Raw genomic sequence first — 24,218 nt, forward strand, 5'->3', positions numbered from 1 at the left:
TCCCCAAAAACCTTTGTTGCAAGTTTATATAGAAGAGGCAAAAGGAAAAGGTTACTGCTAACTAAACTCGAAAACCTAAATTTTAAATGGTAAAGATAAAGATTCTATCTTTTTTTTTTTATCTAATTGAGCTCCAGAAGGATGTTAATGATGATCATTTGAACTCCACAAAGGTCCATTCTTAGGAATTGTTACGCTGTAGTTTCTCTTAATCTCGCGGCACACCTCATTTCGAGTTCCTTCATCATCTCCCATCTCTCCCTCGTCAAGCTTCGTTCGCCATAGCTCAAGGATAACAGGCGAGCCATTGTTAACCATCTACGCACAAAGAGAAACAAGGATTTTGTTACTCTCGACTCGGAGTAAGGAGAGCTATACCTGTGAAACGTTTCAGATCCTACAGTTCTATCCTTCTGGCGTGCGGCCACAAGATCTTCCTCCAGAATCTGGCAGCCAACAGTTAGAACTCGGGAAGGAGAAAGACACTGGAGAAAAGAATACCTTCTGCATTGAAGGCTCGATAACGTGGTCGGCCTCCCGCGCACTGCTCAAATAAATACGCCATTTCGACAAGTCCGATGCTTCTGCATGGATACGTGCCGCTTCCGCGCTGCACCTTAAAGGTACGAGCGCATCAGCTGGTAAAATCCTCGATTTGCCGCAAGAAACCACCAACACGGGCAAATCTGTCGGCATTTCCATCTGATAATACTGGAAATCGTAGTCGACCTTTTGAAACGAACGAAAACATCAGCATACCACGTAAGAGATGAGCAAGACAAGACTTACTTTCTGAGACTCCATGACGCTCTTCAAGCTCTGCAAATTCTTGACACCGGTTTCGTTCAGCCTTCCTGTGTTCAAAGCAGTCTCGTCTAACGTAAGATGCGTGCCGCTTGCTAGTTGTAAACCACCGGTAACCAATCTATACATGAAACTATAGCAAGTGAGACCGGAATGAAAAGAGAAAACAAAAGAAGCGTACCGATTGGTGGCATAATCTTTTCGTGGAGCGATCAGACAGGAGTTCAAGTCCTGGAGTGACAGCGGCACCACTTGTGAACAGGGACGAAGTACTGATATCGCGTGCCCGACTGCAGAGGTAACGAGTGATACGGAACCATCGGCACCAGCTTGACACCCGCTAAAGTTGAGAGAAAACTTCCCAACAGCCAAGGGCTCTACACGGCTATAAACCTGAGCATCACAGTCAGAATAACACCAAGAAAAACACCTTAAATTGTGCATACCTTTGACAGAAGATGCAAGAGTAAATATTCTGCGGCGAGTCTGTCCTCACCGAGAACAGATTGTAATTTACAAAGAAGAGATTCCCTCACGGAGCATATATCCGCCAAAGCACCCGGCTGACTAGGAATACTGTAAGCTGAAAGTTTTCTCATGGTAATACAGTGAAGTCGAGGAACCTTGAGATATCAAAGTCAGAGAGGTAATGGAAATGAGCTTCTTACCGTGCTGGACGGTAACTGCAAGGAGGTGTCATCTTTCATCAAGGATTCAGCAAAAGCTGATGAATCAGAAGTCGAGCTAGAAACCAGTTCCGATTCTTTCCATACGATACCAACAAACTCTGCGATGTCATTCAACTTCAAGTCCCCATCATTTCCATCGTAAATCTGGCAGAAAAAAGGCAGTGGTTAAGTCTCAGAAAAAAGAAAACGGAATTCTCGACCTTGACGAGGCACGAGTTCTGCTCTTTCGTTGGAGAGTCACAGTCCATGCTCTGCAAAAAGAAAAATATGATAAGAATATCCATTTAAACGCATAAAAAACTTTCTCACGTTTGCGCTTCAAGCTCTGGCTAGTTGCATCCGGTTGTACAGCATTTGAATGCCATCTATTTTTCATCCATTGATTTTCACCAGGGATCTACAAACACTCAAAGAAAAGTTGAAAGCCCTGAGAAAGTGAAAACTTACTGGAACGCAATAAACAGCCGTCGATCCCAGATTTGCTGCTCGGTATCTTGCGGAACTGGGCTGTCGGTGTACTTGTTTGTTTGCCAAGTATTGCAATCCTGTAACATAAATCACGATAGAGGACCTTGAAAAATAAAAAACTCAAGAGAAAGAGCATTACCTTGTAAGCGCCAACATAGTATTCCACATCGAACATATCTTGGATCTGTAAGAAACATAGATAAAAAGTTTGCAAACAATTTTTTTCGGAAAAATGTACCATTCCCCGGAAGCGAACCAGCGAGCCAGAAGGAATAGAATCACGAGCCAAATCGCCAATGTGAGGAACCTAGCAGCGGCATTCAATTCCAGCCCGGCTAAGAAGTAAAAAGAAGAAAGCAAACCTGAGCAATGGCGCCTTCTTCGTACAAGAACTTGTCGAAGACTCCCTTGACGCCCCAGTCGCCCCCCGAGAGCTCCAAAGTTGCGGCTGGAGCAGGAGAAGCGGCCATGGCTGCAATGGAGAAGACGCCTCGCACGGCGCCCAGTGGATTCCGCAGCAAATCCACCGCCGGCGCGACCATCGCTCCCGCCCTTAGGTTAAGAAATTTCCCGCCATAGGTTATGAAATGAATATGAGTAGAATATACCAAAAGACTTTTAGGTGCCACGTTGTAGCGGTCAAACAGTCCATTCATGGACACTAGCAAAGAAACCAGAGAAACCAAGAGAGATCCACCTCTGAACTACTAGAACACACAACAGAACACCCCGTGCGCTCACCTCCAGCGCCCACACTTCTCTCTTTCCATCCTGCCTCTCGAACCAAGAACCCTCGCTCGCCCACTTGCCACGTCAGCACTCGGTTAGGGCTCGACCAAACTAGACACCGTTATCACCAGTGTCACCTTAGCCCGTTACAACGTCAATGCATATTCTACCATTTTATATACGAATAAAGATCAAATTGCTACGCTATTCAGTCAACTGGAGAGTGGTGTACGCACTTTCGTGGAGCCTGGGAGTGATCCTGGCTTTGAGAGTGTGTGCCATGAAGTTTACAATACCCATAGCTTCACCCATGGGCTGATCTTTCGGACTGCCAGGAAACTCCCACTCGAATCCATGAAGAAGATTGGAAAGAACAAGCTGGACGTTCCTAAGACCCAGAGCAAGCCCTGGGCAAGACCGCTTTCCAGATCCGAATGGAAGTAGCTCAAAGTCTTGGCCGCTGACACCGATGTTGCTGCCAATGAATCTCTGAGGTTGGAACTCCAGAGGATCACTCCAGACTTGAGGGTCTCTTCCAATTGCGTAGACGTTCACAAGCAGCGTTGCGTTCTTGGGGATGTCATATCCAGCAACTTTCTGGGCCTCAATGGATGCGTGTGGTACGAGCAAAGCAATGGGAGGGTGGAGACGAAAGCTTTCCTTGATGATGGCATTCAAAACCTCGAGCTTGGATATGTCTCCCTCTTCGACCATGCGTGTGCGTCCAACAACACTCTCAATCTCTTGCTGAGCTTTGACCATCCAATCTGGGTGGTGAAGAAGTTCTGCCAGAGCCCACTCTGTCACGGTGGATGATGTTTCAGATCCACCAAGCAGTAGATCCTATCAAGATCACAGAACAATCAAGTAAGTTCCACACAGAAAATCATGGATTCGTAAATTACCATGAGTAGAGCTCTGAGATTGCCTGCATCGTTTCCAATGTGAGACCTTGTGATCTCCACGAAATCGGGAACCTCACCAGGGCGCTGCTCGTCCAAAACCTTTTGCAAGAAGCCATTCATCTTATCCCCGGCCACCTTTGCACGGCGGGCAACCAAGTCGAGCCAGCTCAAGTAGGGGAAATAGTCAGTGATCGAGAAAGCCGCTCCCACCTCGAGGATCTCATCAATCATCGCTATGAAATTCGAGGCCTCCTTCGCAATAGCGGGATCGCCTGAGGCCTTGGATCCAAAGTACGTCTTCTTCATCAGAATGCGAGTCATGACGTTGAAGCTGAGCGCCCTCAAGTGTGGTCTCACTCCCACAACTTGGCCAGCCTTAGAAGCTCTCAAGAGCTCACCACTGAGCTCCCACAGCTCGTCCCGGATGATCTGCGTGTTCATACTCACCCTCTTGGCCGTGAATATCTCCGTGGCACAGAGCTTCCTCAGCTTCTTCCAGTAGTCTCCATATGGCGAGAAAGACATGCTCCGGCAATCCATGACTATGGAGACCGCGTTGTTCCGAGGCCTATAGGCGAATTCCGTGTCGTGGTTCTTGAGAAACTCCTTGGCCATTTCTGGACTGGAGACCACGAACACAGGGACTGATCCCAGGCGCAAGTGAAAGAGGGGTCCATATCTCTTGGAGAGCTGCTGGAGTGAGATGTGTGGGAGCCTGCCCAGGAGATGGAAGTGGCCGATGAGTGGCAATCCTCTTGGGCCTGGCGGAAGATTGAAAGATTTGCTGGAGAGCCAGTGCTTGAGAATGAAAGCTGTGATGAGGAAGAGCGCGACTGCCCAAAGCATTGTTACTTTCTGCTCCTCAATTGTTGAAGCCCTGCTGTTGTATACCGCCAGCAAGGAATCTTTGTAAATTTCTTTTCCAATGTTAAATAGCGAGTAGCGACAATGTAAGAGTCAAAATTCGTATAGAAAACGTGATCGAATCTTTGACTTTTTAAACCACTCGTAAATTGCGACTATTCGGCTTTGACCATGTTCAGCTCATCTGATCCGCAGCAAAGCCTTTGGGGAATTTCCAGCCTTTGTCCCCGCTGCTGCTTGGTCTTGCTTCCAGCGTCACCTTCGTCCTTCAGAATCGCCAGTGGTGAGAAGTCTTCGAGCTCCGCAGCCTTTTGCTTGGCAAGTGTGACGACACATTCTGGAAATCGAGCAAATTCTGTAACATGTATGCCGAAGCTCTGGTCGAAAGGGCCATCTTCAACTTGGGAAAGAACTCATGGACCAGATCTCGAATTAGAAAGGAAGAAACACAAGTACCTTGTAAACCATTGTGACCTTTTGGGAACTAGGATCTATGTGTGCGCTCAAATGAAAGTTGGAGATTCCTATAGGAGGACCTTTGCTGCGACCATGAGCTAATGGACCTTGACGATGAGAAATGGACAGAGCTTGTGGAAGTGCATTGCAAATAGAGTTGGTGCTCTAGTCACATCCACTATGTACTCACAGATAGCCCAAGCCAGACCTGCCATTGTTTAAAGAGCGTTACAGAGCACTAGAAAACCTTGCAGTTAGCAAATGCGAACCAAATCCATTATAAGTCAAGGGTTTACCTGGCAGTCACCTGCTCCAACCCAGGTGAAGATGCTGAGCCAATTGAGCCATCAAGATATTCACACCAATCTAAATAAAATAAACTATATCAGAGTAAGAAGCAAGAAACACTCAATCTCACCTGATGGATATATGTTGATTTGCCTCCCATATTTAGCCTAGTGATGATTTGAATCCAGCTCCCTTGAATCTGCATTATAAAGAAATAATTAGAACATATAGACATGGAGGAGGTCTAAGCATAAATACCAGATGACAATCATTTGGAATGAACTTCATGTCATCTTGAGCTTCTATGCAAGGATGCCTACTTCCCTCTAAGATAATTTTGCCCTTTAAAAGATGTTTTTAGCCTCTTTCTCTATCCCGACAAGAAGTTTCAGAAAGTTAGCTCTCACTATTCTTATAACACATTTTATCTTTATTCCCTTAAGTTAATTGGAAAAGGGCAATTATTTGATGAAAGAGCTTTTAATGGTTATTTTATTCTTATTTATCTCCTAAGGTTCCAAAGATCTATGGTGATAGTATATCTAAATATCATCCTATGATCACATGTACTACAATTCCATCCAATTAATCAAAACTTTTTTTTTAGTTACTTTATAGTTATATATTTTATAACTTATAGCTGATGCTTCCACACCTCCATCATTATTTGGACAAAACACACAAATTTTATACCTTCCAACTTAAGTTATGTTAATTCCATTTCATTTGGTGAAAGGTTCTAATAAATAAGCTAATTTAACCTCAAGGCATCTTCCTTTGAGATATTTAATGTGTCTACACCATTAGTTTTATAAGCTTGCTTTTACAATATATTTCACTTGTATTTATGTCTTTTATCAAGATTATATTTATCATTTCTTATATTAATTATTAGTTGATACTTCACCATCATTTTTACACGTATCTCTTCACAAAAGTTATTCTCTTTTGTAAACACTTTTTCATGACTTTAATATAGCACCTTTTGCTATCAATACAATACTCACTGATCTCATACTTAAATTTTATATTCCTCCCAATGCATGATTGTGCATAATACACTTCACTCTCAATATGTTTCTTTCAAGCCTTTAGAGTTATCCCTTGACTTCACTAAGCCATTTAACTTTTGGATTGTGCAAGTGTGATGACTTATAAGATTTTAGTCTTATGGTTACCTTGAGGTGCCACTATACTTGAATGCAACATTTTGTATTATATTCTATTTAGAAAGACCATTCTTGCAAGTGTTACTCTGTTAATTATCCTTTATTCCATATGGACTACCTTTGCTCTTTAAAACTATCTTTCCATGTCATGAAAATGTTAACTCATCCTTTAAGTACACCTCAATCTTTGTATTGTTCCAGCATTTATTAAAGGTAGCTCTAGCTACCATTTCAAGAATATATATCTTTGTCCATATTTAACTTTCCATGGACATTAACTTTAATTTCAAACTATTGAGCACCATCCTTAACTATATAAGGATAATTTTATAATTCCTTCATTGTCTAGGAATTTTTATCATTCTCATGATCCCAATTGTAGTTTACCACAACCACATCAATCAATTTCCTAAGTTAAATGCTTATATAGATCACATCATTAACTTTCTAAGAAAAACTTTTTACTATTTGTAAGATCTTAAAGTCATTCCCTTATAAGCCCTTTCTTTATCCACAACATTGCTTACATGTTCACATATGAATTAAAATTGAGAACTATGCCCTCTTAATATATTACTCTTTGAGGATAGACCCACTCTTAGGACCTTCTGATATCAATATCAAATGGTGATATATTTGACCACTAATAAAAGTTAGCTCTAATACCAAGTTATAAACAATAAATTTTTTTATTTTACTTTAGTCTTAATCATACCATCACTAGCGTGTAGTAGAGAGGATACATGATGCTACTTTGTGACGAACTAATTGTGCTACGACAATGCTGCTACGAGCTCTGGGAATGCAGTGGTGGAAGTGGCTTGCACTGCTGTACAGCCAAGGCTGAGAGGAGGTATTGTCCATAGCAGTTGAGTGGCCTGTAGTAGTGACAAGACTAGTAGAGAGCTCCCACTTCTGGGAGTGTCAAGAAGGGCGAGGAAGAGCCATGTAGATCATGAAAGTGGCTAAGAGCAGAAGAACCATTATTGCCATTGCCCTTAACCACTTAGAAGAGTGTCACTCACAATTTTTATAAGTTTTCATTTGCCTTTGGGTATTTGTTATCCTTTAGATGTGATCTCAAAATTACATCAACTTTGCATTTAATCAAAATGCTTTACATGCCTAATCCCACTTCAAACACCTAAATGTATCATTAACATCTCTATTTATTATACTAATGATATTTTTATTTTTGTCTTTGTCTCCTTAGTATTCCAAGACCACTTGCAGTATGGTCTCATCTCTCCAAGATTAGGTTATCTGTCTATGAGTGGTCATCCTATACCTATACCTTAACATTCTTAAGATGTCCCAAGATATAAAAAACACCATTCCTCAATATCCCTTTTTCAATCCCCACAAAGTTTTTCTTTGTCTATAATAATACTTATCAACACCATTATTGGCCTAAGGTCCAAAGGCCCATCTATTAAATTTCATTAATCTTTAGGACTTCTTCACTATGTAACTATACCTTTGGTCACTAAGAGGACCATTTTTTTTTTCTTTTTAGGATTTTGAAATAACATTTCAATACACTATAGCTTAATGTGAGCATTATAGATACTCCCTCCATTTTTTACCACTAGAGTGCCCTAACCACGTGGCTAGAACAAGGTTTTGATAAGCCACACAAAGTATTCAAGTAGATAGTGCCACCCATACTTAAATAGAAAGTATTAGCCATTTGATCTTTTGGGAGAGCTAGAGCTAGCTCTTTAACACTTCATTAAATTTACAGATGGACTTTATTATGTCCATCTGTGTTCATGTAAGCAATAAAAGAGAATAACTTAAGAAACAATCCATAAATGTTCAAATATAGAAGAAAAGATATATATAATACCAATATATCTAAATCTTATCCTATGATCATAGGCACTATACTCATCTCCCCTTCAAAGATGTTAATGTCTTCATTGAATTTTGACATAGTCTCAAGGTGAATACCTTTATCTGTGGATATTTGTAAAAAACTAACTCCCCGAGGTGTTGTAGGCTAAAGGATCCTGAAAATCACGACCAAAATTATAAAGAGTTCATTAAATGAGATTGACTCTGAGATTGACTTTAAGACCAACTTTGAGACCAAGTTAAAGACTGAGTTTAAAGCTGAGTTCAAGATCTGAGATTGGGTCCAAGACTAAGTCTAAGACCAAGTCCAAGGTCAAGTCTAAGACTAAATCTAAATATTAATACAGGTTGTGGGGTGAAAACCCCAAGTGAACATCTCCTAGGGTGGGGGGTTGTAAAAGGTTCTAAAAGTATAGTATAGTAAAAATAATGAAGTTCAAGACCTAGTTTTGAAGGAACTCTCTAATGGTGCTTCTAAATTGAGTTAAAGCTAAATGAATTGGTTTAATTGGTTTATGGTCGCATTACATGAATAAAGTAGGAACTTGGTGGTATTGATGAATACCCAAGGAGAATGATTTAGGGTGGAGGCCTAAAATCTAAAAATAAGGCAATGTAAGGCTAAAGACTTTTGTTTGAACTTAGTGTCCACAAAAGAATAACTTACTAATGGAATTAAGTTAGTATTTTGTGTTTACTCTTAGTGGGGAGTGACAAAAAGACAGGAACAAAGGAAGTACCTTTAGTGATCCAACATGTGTTAAACCAATTTTAAAATACTATGCTAGTGGAATTACCAACAGGGTCCCCTGCCCGACCGATAAAACATAAGACTAAGCTAGTTGAGGATGTCCTCTCTATTAATTAAATGAAAAAGAATTTGAAGAGCTTAAGTGCTAACTTGAGGAGTTTATTGATAAAAGGTATGTTAAGTTGAGCAAGTCACCATAAGGGGTGTTAGTATTATTTGTGAAAAAGAAAGATATCTCTATATGTATGTGCATAGACTACCAGTTGCTTAATAAATATACAAAGAAGAATAAGTACCCTTTACCAATGATTGAGGACATATTTGATAGGTTGAGAAAGGTGAAATACTTTTTAAGAATTGACCTAAGGTTTGAATACTACCAAATCAAGGTAATAGAGGAAGATGTCAAGAAGATAATCTATTGAACAAGATATAGAAGTTTTGAGTCTTTAGTGATGTCTTTTGGGTTGTGTAATATGCCAGTAACATCCTTGGCACTAATAAACCATATTTTTATACCCTATCTAAATCACTTTGTCATTGTTTATATTGACGACATCCTGATCTATAACAAGATGCTAAATAAGCATGATAAAGGTGTTTGAGAAATTAAAGGAACATCAATTATATGCTAAAGAGAGCAAATGTGACTTTACTCAACAAAAAGTAAAGTTTCTCGAATATGTAATGAGCAAAAACAGGCTCAAAGTGAACCCTAAGAATGTCCAAATGATCCAAGAATGAGAATGACTATCAAATGTACATAGTTAAGGGCATTTTAAGAGCTATGCAACTACTATTAAAAGTCAAGAATAACCCTACCTTTAATAGACCAAATGGGAAAAAGGAAAATGATATAGATAATGGAATGTGAGGTGGCATTTATTCATTTCAAAGGGAAATTAAGGAAGGCTCATGTATTAGCATTACAAAACTTTGGTAAAGACTTTGAGGTAGAAACAAATGCTTCAAACTTTGCATTATGTGTAGTTTTGAAGCAAAATAACCACCCAATGACATTCTTCTTGAAAAAGTTGAACACGGCTCAACAAAAGTAACTTGCTTACAAAAAGGAATTGTTTGTGGTGGTTAAAGCACTCAATGAGTGGCAACACTACCTTGGGAGGCACTTTAAAGTATACATGAATAATATGGCAACAAAATATCTCTCGTCATAGTATGACATTCAAGGAAAATAAGGTTGGTTGGCCAATGTTTTGGTAGAATTTGATTGCAAAATTGTGTATACCCTAAGAAAAGCAATATCGTGGTAGATAGATATCCAGTGCAATAGTAACCTTTTGGGATGATGTGCAGACAGCATATGAGGACAATAGTTTAGCATAAGAAGTGTTACTAAAGAACCAAGAGGCATAGGATGCTCACCAAAGAAGCAAACCACCTAGGGAAGAGAAAATGGGTTATGTGAAATGCAATTAACTCATTTATTATAAGCAAACGAGGGTGTATATTTCACAAAGGGAACTAAGGAAGGTAACTTTAGAAGAGTATTGTGATGGACCTTTTGCAGGACACGGCAGAGTGCCCAAGACAATGGGTTTACTCAAGAGAAAGTATCATTGGCCAGATATAGTTAAGGATGTTCAAGTCTATATAAAGACATGCTTAACATATCAATAGGTAAAGGCTATGACAAAGGCTAGTAGGGGCTTGTTGCAAAGCTTCCCAATTCCCAATCGTTTGTAAAAATATCTTATGATGCACTTCATCATGAAACTCCCCTCAAGTGAAAGGTTTGATATGATATTCGTGGTGGTGGATTAATTTTCTAAAATTGCATATTTCATACCCATAATAACGGAAGTGGATGCAAAAGGTGTGGCAAAGCTGTTTTTAAAACAAGTGGTTCAAGTGTAGGAAAGGCTAGAAAAAATTATGATAAGATTTTCACTAATAAGTTTTGGAAAATTCTCTTGGAGCAATATCACAGCAAGCTGAAATTCAGCATAACCTATCACCTATAGACAAGTATTGAGTATTTTGAGTCAAGTATAATGGCAATAACACTTCTTAACAAATGGAAAAATAAAAAAGGTGAATAGGTGGCTAGAGGACTATTTGGGATGATATGTTTCTAGAGACCAAGCTAATTAAGTCATCTAGGACTTATGGAAATGTGTTATAACAACTCACCATAATTGAGTATCAAGGTGAGTTTATGAAAAGTCATCAATGGATGAGCTATTAAAGGCCTTATAACACTCGGCATGGCTAAGTATCATAAAGTGGAGGCGTTCATAATAGAAAGATTTAACATTTGGAATCTAATAAGGGATTTCTTAGAACATACTCAACAAAGGCAAACTGAGACATAAAGTTTCAACTTGCGGAGAAAGTGCAGTTAAACACCAAAAATCTAAAGTTTTGTTTCCATGAATTGATTTTAAGTTTCTTAAAAAGGTTTATAAAGCCTTATAAGATTGAGAATCGAATTGATACTATGTGGCTAATTGGTCTTTACTCCTTTTTAAAGGCTTGGGCCTTTCTTTTGGTACGGAAGTGGGGGAGTAGGGGTATTTATACCGAGCCATTAAGCTACAGTGTTTCCCCTCTAGGATCCCAAAGTTAGATATTGTAGCGCATGTGATCATGGGATAAGATTTGGATATATTATCATTATAGATCCTTGGAACCTTGGGGGATAAATGGGGATAAAATAACCACTAAAGGCTCTCTTATCAAGCAATTACCCCTTTTTTAATTGGTTTAAAGGGAGAGAGATAGGGTGCGCTACATGTGGTATCAGAGCAAATGGCACAAGTTCAATTCCCATTGATTAGTGGCTACTTAAAATATAATATACCCTTGAGCAAGGTATATTTCTACCCCGAAATTTAAAATCATATGTATTAAGCATCCATACATACATCCTTCCTCTTGTGGAGCATCCTAGATGAAGGTATCCACCGTAGGACTACAGTGCAGGTGAATGACTAATTACTCTCACATGGAATAGTTGGTTTACACAATGGAAGGATTGGTAAATTTAATATGGAAATGAAGGTGTTGGTTCCCCTTGGCTTAGTATGGATTGTTAGCAATTGTTCCTTTTCCAGTTGGTTTAAAGTATCAGAGCATATGGAATGTAGCACATATGGTTTTCACCCTTTATCTTATGGTACTTTACCATATAATAACCATATTTTCACCTTTTATCCTATGGTGATTTACCATATAATAACCATGAAGTGGAACCTAAATCCTCCATGTGTCATGTGTCATATGTTACATGCCACATGCCACATATGTTAAGCGCCAGCTTTGACCACATGGTCAACATCGGTCAAAGGGAGGCTCAAGGGTATATTAAGGCATATTAGGGTAAAGGACTTAACCTACCCTAAGGCTCATAGTGGAGCGGTGGCACAATAGAGCTTTTGAGGTAACTCGGGGGTGGTTGGGTGGTGAAGAACCTCAAGAGGTGGTGTAACATAGTTTAGGGTGGCTAGATTTTTGTCTTTTTGTGCTAGATCATAACAACATATCCATAGGACAATAGTGCATAACCCAAGTTTCAAGGCCTTGGGCCACTAAACAAAGGAATGGAGCTAAACTCCCAAGCATGGAGCCAAGGAGCAAAGGAACCGAAGTACAAAACGACTCTCGAGCGTACAATCCAAGAAGCAAAAGGACAGGAGCATGAAGTGACTTGGAACAGTCCTAGAGCATCCACCATCCCAATGCTAAAACTAACACGTAAAATAGAGCCAAACAGAGTTTGGCACTATTTCAGCATACTAATGGCCTAACGTAAGGATATAAATACTCCACCAACTAGCATGGTATAGAATTTAGGCTTAGACCCAAGCCAGACGCAAAACAAAGACAAGCACACAAGTGGGAGCTAAATTATGTTTCAAATTGGTCTGCCATGCCCAATCTACCCACTATCCCTACTATACATTTGGAACCCCTTATAGCTCGCCAATCGATGTCACAATCACATTCCATATCAACAAGAGATGGTAGAACATCAAGAATAGGACAAATTGTATAATCATATCCCATAGAAGTTGAAAATAGCAACACACCAAAGATGGGTGCAACACTAATATGATCACACTCTATACCACCAAAAGTTCAATTCAATAGAGTAGCATTAACAGCCTTAAGTGATATACTCCTTGATCGATGACAACATGATATGGTAGAAGAAGAGAATGCCATGAAAATTAAAAAAATAAGTAAATCTAAACACAATGATAGCTAGAATTCTAGATCTTGAAAAATTTAATACAGATCTAGATCTAAAAGAAAATGAAGAAATAAGAACAAAAAACACAATCCCAAACACTAGAATAGAGCATTATGCCTTTTAGGGATAAATTGCAATATTGTTCATCTCCACTAATATAAGTGCTCAAGATATAAAAAATAATATATTAATTAGAGCATACACATATACAAGAACAATTCTAAATGGATGGTCCATATGTTATAATATTATAATGGGTATTACCTAGCTCTCAACAAAACCCTGTGATGCAGGATCCAACCTCATCACCACCAATTCATCTTGTCTTGATCTTTCAAACTTGTAGATCACCCGAGAGTAGAATGTCTGAGACATCCTCTCGAGTTTCCTGGCACAGGCATCTGTCTACTATGATTCTAATCGCTAGGTCGCATAGAACACGCACCTCTTCTTAGCAATATAAAGCTCTGACGACGTTCTTGGACTGCCCTGAGGCACTGCTTTCGGTCAGCTTGTCGTCCATAAACTTGATATCAATACTAGCAGCGATCCATTCTTGAAGTTGTTTGGCCATTGTCATCTCATCCTGCTAGAAAACTCGTGAGATTCCAAAACTAGACAAATAATTCTCCAACCTTGAAGCTCGGCCCTGGTGGAAATCCTTGCTGGTCGCAGCCAACAAAATGTGAGATCAGTAAACAAAGAAATGAACCAGACCAGAACTAAGAAAAAACCTCTCACCTTTGAGCTCGACCAAAGCTCTGTGAAGTGTTCTGTACAGTGTATTAGAGAACGTAGTACTCCGCCTCTAGATAAACTGGTGGAGGAACGAAGAATTCTAGCAGCCGGGACGAAATCCAGAAAAAGCGCAAGCTCCTACGACAATCGTGGGATGCAGAGGTCCCAGTCGGATCATAGATAGCGTTGGTCGACACACAGATATTCTTTTCTAAAATAGTCTTTCCGAGAAAACCTGCAATTTATCGAGCTCACTTTCCCGTGTCCAAAAAAGTTTAAACGCACACGCACACACACAAAGAGATAAAACCGAAGTTCCACGAAAAAATCTTTGGAGAAATTAAAAAAACACCAAAAACGGCCAATACTGACTTGGAGTGACCATGTAGAACTCAACACTGTCAGCTCCAAACTTCTGCATCACTTTGAGTTGGACGAGATGGAAAACCTACCTTTCATTCTGTGTACATCCAGTGTCAATGGGATTCTCTAGCGCATGGTATCCAGAATTCTTCGACTTCGCCAGGTTGAGCAAGGCATGGTATCTGGACGACCTGAAAGTGGATCAAATGCCGGACACAACCTTTCTTCACAAGCTGAGCCACCCTTGCCTGCAAACACCTCACGAATCTTGATCTTCCGATGACAGGTCCTATGTCTGCCTGAAATGTTCTCTCACCACTCCAGTCTTCAGATCTTCAAAGCCGTGTCTCTGGCACGTAATGCCCATGCAGTTTCCTGAAGATCAGCCGCCTCTGGCCGTCTTGTAACCGGAGACACGTACTAGAGACACTGATGTACTGGAGGCACTCGTGTGAAACATCCTGTATAGTAGCTCCTCAGTATCATGTCTCCCACCCAATTGGTGATGGACTCCAAGGTTCCAGTGACGGAAGACTTCTCTCGGATTGCCTCCCTAGTGCCAGTACCTGTGTCTTGAGGCCTCCAGATCTTTGTCCGGGAGGACTTCTTTCTGGAGAGGGCTCAGCTCATTGCTCAACCACACAGGGAGATAGAAAGTCCTGCATTTTGTGTCCTTTCGGTAGTCCTTGTAGTTTTCTCTCGTTGGGCTGCTTACCAAGAGTGCCTTGCTGATGAAAAGAGGGACGTTTTTCAGCTCCACGTCTGCCAAGAAACATATATCCGGATCTACCTCAAGTTCCACTTCCATATACGTCCTGAAAGTCTTGCAAGACTCTGTAGCTTCCATTACCATCCGGCAGGAAGTAATAGAGAGATCCCCCTCTGGTCAGCAGCAGTACCTTCTGCTTTTCCTTGAACAGCAGCGCCAGAACGTAGAGGAGGAAACCAGGTTCCCAAGCACCCAAGCAGCCTGTCTTCCCTCACACCGGGAAAGGCTCCACCTTGAGCTTCCACATGTCCCTGAAGCATTCTTGCTCGATGATCTTTGAGTCTTGCGAATCCTGAATGGACTCAATAGTTGGATTGTCATCCAAGTCAAGCATCTGTAGTACCTTGGAGTCCCACGCGTTCAACAAGATGCAGCATCCAATCGATCATCCGTTTCTTTCCGCGGAAGTGGAGATCGAACTCTGGGGGCAGAAGGAAACAACCACAATTCCTAACATGAAACTTTACATAAACTGAAGGAAAAGTTGAATTATTTTTATTCAAATATAAAAAATAAAATAAAAATTATATAGTAATAGTATGTCTTGTGATTTTTAAACAGGAATAACAAAACATTTTCGTTTTGTTAATTTTATAACACTCTTTTGATCTGCTCTATGAATTCCTTAGCAATGAGAGTGTATGTGTGCTCTGTGGGATGTATCATATCCCAAAAGACATAATCACTTGGATTCTTGCACAGACCGCTCAATGTATTTTTATGTGAGAGGCAATTAGGGCAACAACCTCCTGCGTTCTTGAATCCAAATTGGATTGGGTTCTCCACAAAAGATTTAATTGGTGAGTAACCATCTACGAATGCACTTCTCATCCCTGGTAATCTTTCTTCTGCCCTTAGAACAATCCCCCGAGCCTGTGTGTTGAATTGCTCTACCAAATTATTGATTTCATTCACGCAATTTCCTCCTGAAGTAACAATAGGTGAGCATCCTAGCGGCCCAACACTTGAATAGATGATCTTCCTAAAACCATATTCGTAAAGTTGTTGCAAACCTTTCTCTAATGACAGCAACATCCCTTCCAAGTCCACATCCATAATGTTTTGAAGATTTGCTGCGATATCATTTCCACCAGAAGAGATCACAACAACAAAGTCATTGAGATTCTTCTTGGAGATCTTCATGGAGAATTCCCTGAGTTGTTTTAGCTGCTCACTAAATGACACGACACCCCAGTCCGAATGAGTCGAGTCGAATAATCCACTACCATCAGATGCAAAGTTGATACTAGGAAAAACTTGGCTCTCAGCTTTCAAACCCAGGAATGGCTTGGAAAAGGGCAAACCCAAGGCCTTGTTTATCAGATCTGGGATGATGAATCCATCACTGCACCTCCCAGATGGTTTGGTATACCGTGTTTCCCCATACGGAACAAAGTCACAACGCGAAACTGAGTTTTTCATGTATTTGTTAGTTCCTACATCAAAGATTGAATCTCCCATATAGATGGTCCTAAGCTGAGGAATTGACCTTCCAAACACGCACGCGCAGAGAGCCAAGATCGCAAGCACGAACACTAAAATCCTCATCTCGCCAAAAACCTTTGTGGCAAAACCTATGCATAAACTTGTTTATATAGAAGAGGGAAAAGGAAAAGGTTACTGCTAACTAAACTCGAAAACCTAAATTTTAAATGGTAAAGATAAAAGGTTCTATCTTTTTCTTTTTTATCTAATTGAGCTCCAGAAGGATGTTAATGATGATCATTTGAACTCCACAAAGGTCCATTCTTAGGAATTGTTACGCTGTAGTTTCTCTTAATCTCGCGGCACACCTCATTTCGAGTTCCTTCGTCATCTCCCATCTCTCCCTCGTCAAGCTTCGTTCGCCATAGCTCAAGGATAACAGGCGAGCCATTGTTAACCATCTACGCACAAAGAGAAACAAGGATTTTGTTACTCTCGACTCGGAGTAAGGAGCGCTATACCTGTGAAACGTTTCAGATCCTACAGTTCTATCCTTCTGGCGTGCGGCCACAAGATCTTCCTCCAGAATCTGGCAGCCAACAGTTAGAACTCGGGAAGGAGAAAGACACTGGAGAAAAGAATACCTTCTGCATTGAAGGCTCGATAACGTGGTCGGCCTCCCGCGCACTGCTCAAATAAATACGCCATTTCGACAAGTCCGATGCTTCTGCATGGATACGTGCCGCTTCCGCGCTGCACCTTAAAGGTACGAGCGCATCAGCTGGTAAAATCCTCGATTTGCCGCAAGAAACCACCAACACGGGCAAATCTGTCGGCATTTCCATCTGATAATACTGGAAATCGTAGTCGACCTTTTGAAACGAACGAAAACATCAGCATACCACGTAAGAGATGAGCAAGACAAGACTTACTTTCTGAGACTCCATGACGCTCTTCAAGCTCTGCAAATTCTTGACACCGGTTTCGTTCAGCCTTCCTGTGTTTAAAGCAGTCTCGTCTAACGTAAGATGCGTGCCGCTTGCTAGTTGTAAACCACCGGTAACCAATCTATACGTGAAACTATAGCAAGTGAGACCGGAATGAAAAGAGAAAATGAAAGAAGCGTACCGATTGGTGGCATAATCTTTTCGTGGAGCGATCAGACAGGAGTTCAAGTCCTGGAGTGACAGCGGCACTACTTGTGAACAGGGAAGAAGTACTGATATCGCGTGCCCGACTGCAGAGGCAACGAGTGATGCGGAACCATCGGCACCAGCTTGACACCCGCTAAAGTTGAGAGAAAACTTCCCAACAGCCAAGGGCTCTACACGGCTATAAACCTGAGCATCACAGTCAGAATAACACCAAGTAAAAAACGACGAGAATTGTGCATACCTTTGACAGAAGATGCAAGAGTAAATATTCCGCGGCGAGTCTGTCCTCACCGAGAACAGATTGTAATTTACAAAGAAGAGATTCCCTCACGGAGCATATATCCGCCAAAGCACCCGGCTGACTAGGAATACTGTAAGCTGAAAGTTTTCTCATGGTAATACAGTGAAGTCGAGGAACCTTGAGATATCAAAGTCAGAGAGGTAATGGAAATGAGCTTCTTACCGTGCTGGACGGTAACTGCAAGGAGGTGTCATCTTCCATCAAGGATTCAGCCAGCGCTGATGAATCAGAAGCCGAGCTAGAAACCAGTTCCGATTCTTTCCATACGATACCAACAAACTCTGCGATGTCATTCAACTTCAAGTCCGCATCGTTTCCATCGTAAATCTGGCAGAAAAAAAGGCAGTGGTTAAGTCTCAGAAAAAAAAAAACGGAATTCTCGACTTTGACGAGGCACGAGTTCTGCTCTTTCGTTGGAGAGTCACAGTCCATGCTCTGCAAAAAGAAAAATATGGTAAGAATATCCATTTAAACGCATAAAAAGCTTTCACCTCCACAGTCGCTGGAACATCCTCCCGTTTGCGCTTCAAGCTCTGGCTAGTTGCATCCGGTTGTACAGCATTTGAATGCCATCTATTTTTCATCCATTGATTTTCACCAGGAATCTACAAACACTCGAAGAAAAGTTGAAAACCCTGAGAAAGTGAAAACTTACTGGAACGCAATAAAGCAGCCGTCGATCCCAGATTTGCTGCTCGGTATCTTGCGGAACTGGGCTGTCGGTGTACTTGTTTGTTTGCCAAGTATTGCAATCCTGTAACATAAATCACGATAGAGGACCTTGAAAAACAAAAAACTCAAGAGAAAGAGCAATACCTTGTAAGCGCCAACATAGTATTCCACATCGAACATATCTTGGATCTGTAAGAAACATAGATAAAAAGTTTGCAAACAAATTTTTTCGGAAAAATGTACCATTCCCCGGAAGCGAACCAGCGACCCAGAAGGAATAGAATCACGCGCCAAATCGCCAATGTGAGGAACCTAGCAGCGGCATTCAATTCCAGCCCGGCTAAGAAGTAAAAAGAAGAAAGCAAACCTGAGCAATGGCGCCTTCTTCGTACAAAAACTTGTCGAAGACTCCCTTGACGCCCCAGTCGCCCCCCGAGAGCTCCAAAGTTGCGGCTGGAGCAGGAGAAGCGGCCATGGCTGCAATGGAGAAGAGGCCTCGCACGGCGCCCAGTGGATTCCGCAGCAAATCCACCGCCGGCGCGACCATCGCTCCCGCCCTTAGGTTAAGAAATTTCCCGCCATAGGTTATGAAATCTATATTGAGTAGAATATACCAAAAGACTTTTAGGTGCAAAGTCAATGCATATTCTACCATTTTATATATGAATATATGCTAACATCGTAGCATTAATTTATAACGCTATTCAGTCAACTGGAGAGTGGTGTACGCACTTTCGTGGAGCCTGGGAGTGATCCTGGCTTTGAGAGTGTGTGCCATGAAGTTTACAATACCCATAGCTTCACCCATGGGCTGATCTTTCGGACTGCCAGGAAACTCCCACTCGAATCCATGAAGAAGATTGGAAAGAACAAGCTGGACGTTCCTAAGACCCAGAGCAAGCCCTGGGCAAGACCGCTTTCCAGATCCGAATGGAAGTAGCTCAAAGTCTTGGCCGTTGACACCGATGTTGCTGCCAATGAATCTCTGAGGTTGGAACTCCAGAGGATCACTCCAGACTTGAGGGTCTCTTCCAATTGCGTAGACGTTCACAAGCAGCGTTGTGTTCTTGGGGATGTCATAGCCAGCAACTTTCTGGGCCTCAATGGATGCGTGTGGTACGAGCAAAGAAATGGGAGGGTGGAGACGAAAGCTTTCCTTGATGATGGCATTCAAAACCTCGAGCTTGGATATGTCTCCCTCTTCGACCATGCGTGTGCGTCCAACAACACTCTCAATCTCTTGCTGAGCTTTGACCATCCAATCTGGATGATGAAGAAGTTCCGCTAGAGTCCATTCGGTCACTGTGGATGATGTTTCAGATCCACCAAGCAATAGATCCTATCAAGATCACAAAAGAATCAAGCAAGTTCCACGGAGAAAACCAAACTTACCATGAGCACAGCTCTGAGATTGACCACATCGTTTCCAATGTGATTCTTTGTGATCTCCACGAAATCGGGAACCTCGCCCGGGTGTTGCTCGTCCAAAACCTTTTGCAAGAAGCCATTCATCTTATCCCCGGCCATCTTTGCACGGCGGGCGACCAAGTCGAGCCAGCTCAAGTAGGGGAAATAGTCAGTGATCGAGAATGCTGCTGCCACCTCGAGGTTCTCATCAATCATCGCTATGAAATTCGAGGCCTCCTTCGCAATGGCGGGATCGCCCGAGGCCTTGGATCCAAAGTAAATCTTCTTCATCAGGATGCGAGTCATAACGTTGAAGCTGAGCGCCCTCAAATGTGATCTCACTTCCACAACTTGGCCAGCATTAGAAGCTCTCAAGAACTCGCGACTGAGCTCCCACAGCTCGTCCCGGATGATGTGCGTGTTCATGCTCACCCTCTTAGCCGTGAAGAGCTCCGTGGCGCAGAGCTTCCTCAGCTTCTTCCAGTAGTCTCCATACGGCGAGAAAGATAAGCTCTTGCAATTCACGACAATGCAGGCCACATTGTTTCGAGGCCTATACGCGAATTCCGTGTCGTTGTTCTTGAGAAACTCCTTGGCCATTGCTGGACTGGCGACCACGAACACAGGGACGGATCCCAGGCGTAAGTGGAAGAGCGGGCCAAATTTCTTGGAGAGCTGCTGGAGTGAGATGTGTGGGAGCCTGCCCAGGAGATGGAAGTGGCCGATGAGTGGCAATCCCCTTGGGCCCGGCGGAAGATTGAGAGATTTGCTGGAGAGCCATTGCTTGAGAATGAAAGCTGTGATGAGGAAGAGCACGACTGCCCAGAGCATTGCTACTTTCTGCCCCTCAATTGTTGAAGCCCTCCTTTTGTATACCGCTGGCAAAGTATCTTCGTTAACTTCCTTTCCAATGTTGAATAGCAAGCATCGATCAAAATTCACGTGATCGATCTTTGAAAATCTTTAACTCTTTAAACCAGTTTCAAGGCAGCCTTGAGACTTGATTGGCGCTCTAGTCACATCCAGTATGTACTCACACATTGCCCAAGGCAGGCCTGCCATTGTTTACAGAGCGTTAGAGAGCACCAGAAAACCTTGCAGTTAGCAAACTCGAACCAAATCCATTGTAAGTTGAGGTACCCCGGCCGAGTTCGTCAATAATTATTAGAGAAGTCTCAGTTTCAGATTTTAATATCGCCGAGGTTTCGAGCACGATGGCAGAACAGAAAGCCATCAAGATATTCACACCAATCTAAATAAAATAAACGTTTGATCTGGCACAAAATCAAATCGCTGGCCCACTGCCTGTGTCATCTGGAAACTCTCAAAAAATTAACCTTGATAACTTGACATCGGCAGTTCACTTGTAAGAGACCGTGCGTGTTAGTGTACCTTCTAACTTTGTGTTTATGTTCTTTTTTTTTTTGTAGCCACTTGATTTTAGCAAGCTTCCAGTGATAATAGGCCTTACTTAGCTTACAGCCAGATCCACAAAGCTTAACAAGACATCCAGTTCCGTTTGCCACACCATTGCGGACGTATAAAATCACCAACATAGAAGAATCGACGAGCATACCTGTGAAACCTGAGCCTCTTAACAAGATCCCTTCGAGTGTTGGTGTAATTTTCTGTCAGGTTCCCATATCTTTTGCTAAGCCTTCAAAGCCTGGAAGTCGTGGGCTTTATCCTGTCGAGTTTCCAAGGTGATGTATTGCACTGCAAGTTTCTTGCGAACTTTAGGCTCCTAAATCAAGAATCGCAAGTCCATCATTTGGCATCATATGACAGCAGCTTAAAAATCATCAAAGCTGACTGTTTGGAGGAAGAGATCCGTGCATAAACAAGCCGTGAACGATTTGGATCTTCCTGCTGATACGTCTCTGAAGCTGGACAAAATGACGCAGTGGGGGAACGTATTCATTTATTTTGTCTCTTTATATAGATAAGATTAGAACCATCCATAAGTAATTAATCCTAATAATTAATTACTAGGATAAATAATATGGTTGTGCGTCTCTACTGCTTTCAGAGCATGCATCGACTGGGTCCGGGTTCCCGAGCTCGAGCACGGGGTCAGGTGCCTAAGCTCCGGGTCTTGGGGTGTCTGAGCTCGATTAGAATTTGACAAAGAAATCTAGCAAAAATTTCATCATGCAATTCTAAATTGATTTATCAGATTCATAGTTTCTGAACACCTTGTTTACTATAAGTGCTATGATCATTGGTACACGGCGCAGCTGAAAAAGGGGGCATTCAGGGGCCTCCATCCCGATTCATGGTAGGCCAAATAGCTGAAATCCAGAACACGAGGAGCGCCATCAAGGATCACGACATGGAAAGTTTCAGCCACGACATTTTCCATCGGGTACATCCTGCGTTGCTCAAATGGCGGAAGCAATATGGTATGTTCTTGTCATCTCTGATGAATATCAAAGCTTCGTTCCTGATGAGCATGGTCCAGGGAGAAGATTTGTGCTCTGGTGGGGAACTGAGCCAAGGATATCGGTCTCGAGATCGTAAGGGAGGTTTTGTCTAAGAAGTTTTCTCAGTTTGATAAATCGGAGGCCGGGCTGCGGTTGGCGAACTTGTTCCTTGATCGTGGATTAGTTTCTGTTACTGGAGAGGAATGGAGTCATGACCGCCGACTCGTAGCACCGGCATTCTTTCATGAACGTATTAAAGTGGGTATTCATACTATTATCTTCTCATGAAATCTGGCTGATAAGTGTTTCTGATTCTCCTGTACACAGCAAATGACCGGTGCAATCGCAGGGTGCGCATCTCGCATGCTTGATCAATGTGAAGCTAGAATCCCGAGATTGAAATCTCTGGAGAGGTGCGTAAGCTCACAGGAGACGTTATCTCCCATACAGCATTTGGAACTAGCTATCTCAAAGGGAAGAGAGTTTTCGAGATATTGTCTAAGAAAATCCCAGAGCTACTGCCCAAACTCGTCAGCTTTTCCTGGATTCCAGGCTTCAGGTATGCTGGGATCTCTGCTATCATCTATTGAACTGAATCATAATCACTTGCTTACAGGTTTCTCCCACTTCCAATCAACCTCCGACTGTGGAAGCTTCATCAGGAGTTGGATTCTCTGATCACTGGGATCATAGACGAGCGTCGGAACTCAGTGAAGTCAGGGGAAAGCAATACATACGGGAATGACTTACTCGGACTGATGCTGAAGGAGTGTGACAGCAGCAGTAATTTCACAAGCAGGGATCTGATAGAGGAATGCAAGACGTTCTACCTTGCGGGCCATGAGACCACAGCCACCTTACTAACCTGGACTTTGATGCTACTGGGAGGCTATCCTGAATGGCAAGAACGCGCCCGTGCTGAGGTACACGAAGTATGTGTGAGATTCCTGATGGCGAGAGTGTCAGCAGGCTCAAGCTCGTAAGTCAATCAATATCTCCTAATTCCAAAACTTAACATCTTGATTCTTGAACAGGTGGGAATGATCCTTTACGAAACTCTGCGGCTGTATCCACCAGCAATTGAGGTGATCAGGGAGTGTGTGGAGGAGTCTTGGCTGCAAGATTTACACGTTCCAAAAGGAGTATCTGTGTCGTTTCCAATCACTGGATTGCATCAGGATAAGGAGCTCTGGGGAGAAGATGCAGGCCAATTCAATCCGGATCGCTTCAAAGATGGGTTCTCAAGCGCGTGCAAGCATCCAAATGCTTTCATGCCGTTTTCGTTTGGGCAGCGGGTGTGCGTGGGCCAGCCGTTTGCGATGATCGAAGCCAAAGTCATTCTGGCTATGATACTACAGTGTTCCGGCTTCACCGAACTACCACCATAATCCTGCGATGAAGTTTGGCTTGAAGCCTATCCATGGAGTGCCGCTTGTACTCAGTAAAATGTGATGCATGTTCGTGGCATTAGACGTTCATAAAAGTTATGTTTGTTGAACTACTCCGAGTTCTTGAACCAAACTGGTTGATAAATCATTTGCTCTTTCATAGTACCTCAGAAACGTTTAGAACAATCGCGAGGGAGCCCGAGGTTCCAAGAGAGGTTTCTGCATCTTTTCATCCACCACCGAGTGAACTCGGCTTCTTGAACGATCCAGAGCGAGACGCGGTTTGGTGTCAAGGGGCGAGGCGATCAGGATTTAAGAGTTAGGAGGACGGGTTCTAGATGGGTTGATCTCGCACTTCGAGCAGCGAGAATCTCGTCCAAAA

The 24,218-nt window shown here is 42.2% G+C and overlaps 7 protein-coding genes across 7 annotated transcripts; 2 read left to right on the forward strand and 5 right to left on the reverse strand.

Annotated features, from left to right (window-relative positions):
* On the reverse strand, nucleotides 1-1,875 carry LOC112350717 (mini-chromosome maintenance complex-binding protein-like). The gene is made up of 9 exons (XM_024687430.1): nucleotides 1,803-1,875; nucleotides 1,694-1,744; nucleotides 1,473-1,637; nucleotides 1,251-1,427; nucleotides 986-1,197; nucleotides 790-925; nucleotides 502-729; nucleotides 379-446; nucleotides 1-318 (listed from the first exon to the last, which is right to left on the reverse strand). The coding sequence occupies exons 2-9, from the start codon at nucleotides 1,739-1,741 to the stop codon at nucleotides 192-194; spliced, it is 1,161 nt and encodes a 386-aa protein (XP_024543198.1). The 5' UTR covers nucleotides 1,742-1,744; nucleotides 1,803-1,875; the 3' UTR covers nucleotides 1-191.
* On the reverse strand, nucleotides 1,826-2,526 carry LOC112350718 (mini-chromosome maintenance complex-binding protein-like). The gene is made up of 5 exons (XM_024687432.1): nucleotides 2,324-2,526; nucleotides 2,200-2,268; nucleotides 2,101-2,145; nucleotides 1,941-2,038; nucleotides 1,826-1,890 (listed from the first exon to the last, which is right to left on the reverse strand). The coding sequence occupies exons 1-5, from the start codon at nucleotides 2,501-2,503 to the stop codon at nucleotides 1,866-1,868; spliced, it is 417 nt and encodes a 138-aa protein (XP_024543200.1). The 5' UTR covers nucleotides 2,504-2,526; the 3' UTR covers nucleotides 1,826-1,865.
* Nucleotides 2,527-2,844: 318 nt separating this feature from the next.
* On the reverse strand, nucleotides 2,845-4,478 carry LOC9660888 (cytochrome P450 71A1). Its single transcript, XM_002982348.2, has 2 exons — nucleotides 3,596-4,478; nucleotides 2,845-3,533 (listed from the first exon to the last, which is right to left on the reverse strand). Exons 1-2 carry the CDS (start codon nucleotides 4,439-4,441, stop codon nucleotides 2,895-2,897), a joined length of 1,485 nt encoding a protein of 494 aa, XP_002982394.1. The 5' UTR covers nucleotides 4,442-4,478; the 3' UTR covers nucleotides 2,845-2,894.
* Nucleotides 4,479-16,722: 12,244 nt separating this feature from the next.
* On the reverse strand, nucleotides 16,723-19,187 carry LOC9660890 (mini-chromosome maintenance complex-binding protein). The gene is made up of 13 exons (XM_024687424.1): nucleotides 18,986-19,187; nucleotides 18,862-18,930; nucleotides 18,763-18,807; nucleotides 18,602-18,700; nucleotides 18,438-18,551; nucleotides 18,331-18,381; nucleotides 18,109-18,273; nucleotides 17,887-18,063; nucleotides 17,620-17,831; nucleotides 17,424-17,559; nucleotides 17,136-17,363; nucleotides 17,013-17,080; nucleotides 16,723-16,952 (listed from the first exon to the last, which is right to left on the reverse strand). Exons 1-13 carry the CDS (start codon nucleotides 19,163-19,165, stop codon nucleotides 16,826-16,828), a joined length of 1,671 nt encoding a protein of 556 aa, XP_024543192.1. The 5' UTR covers nucleotides 19,166-19,187; the 3' UTR covers nucleotides 16,723-16,825.
* An 84-nt stretch (nucleotides 19,188-19,271) lies between these two features.
* LOC9660891 (flavonoid 3'-monooxygenase) lies at nucleotides 19,272-20,856 on the reverse strand. Its single transcript, XM_002982351.2, has 2 exons — nucleotides 20,011-20,856; nucleotides 19,272-19,957 (listed from the first exon to the last, which is right to left on the reverse strand). Exons 1-2 carry the CDS (start codon nucleotides 20,854-20,856, stop codon nucleotides 19,319-19,321), a joined length of 1,485 nt encoding a protein of 494 aa, XP_002982397.1. The 3' UTR covers nucleotides 19,272-19,318.
* Nucleotides 20,857-22,027: 1,171 nt separating this feature from the next.
* On the forward strand, nucleotides 22,028-23,384 carry LOC9660892 (cytokinin hydroxylase). The gene is made up of 5 exons (XM_024687368.1): nucleotides 22,028-22,097; nucleotides 22,263-22,427; nucleotides 22,519-22,706; nucleotides 22,776-23,007; nucleotides 23,065-23,384. The coding sequence occupies exons 1-5, from the start codon at nucleotides 22,028-22,030 to the stop codon at nucleotides 23,124-23,126; spliced, it is 717 nt and encodes a 238-aa protein (XP_024543136.1). The 3' UTR covers nucleotides 23,127-23,384.
* Nucleotides 23,385-23,393: 9 nt separating this feature from the next.
* LOC112350719 (cytochrome P450 72A13-like) lies at nucleotides 23,394-23,984 on the forward strand. Its single transcript, XM_024687433.1, has 2 exons — nucleotides 23,394-23,427; nucleotides 23,483-23,984. Exon 2 carries the CDS (start codon nucleotides 23,489-23,491, stop codon nucleotides 23,834-23,836), a length of 348 nt encoding a protein of 115 aa, XP_024543201.1. The 5' UTR covers nucleotides 23,394-23,427; nucleotides 23,483-23,488; the 3' UTR covers nucleotides 23,837-23,984.
* The last annotated feature ends 234 nt before the right edge of the window (nucleotides 23,985-24,218 follow it).

This window comes from Selaginella moellendorffii, unplaced genomic scaffold, assembly GCF_000143415.4.
Source record: "Selaginella moellendorffii unplaced genomic scaffold, v1.0 SELMOscaffold_53, whole genome shotgun sequence".
In the NCBI taxonomy this organism is placed as follows: domain Eukaryota; kingdom Viridiplantae; phylum Streptophyta; class Lycopodiopsida; order Selaginellales; family Selaginellaceae; genus Selaginella; species Selaginella moellendorffii.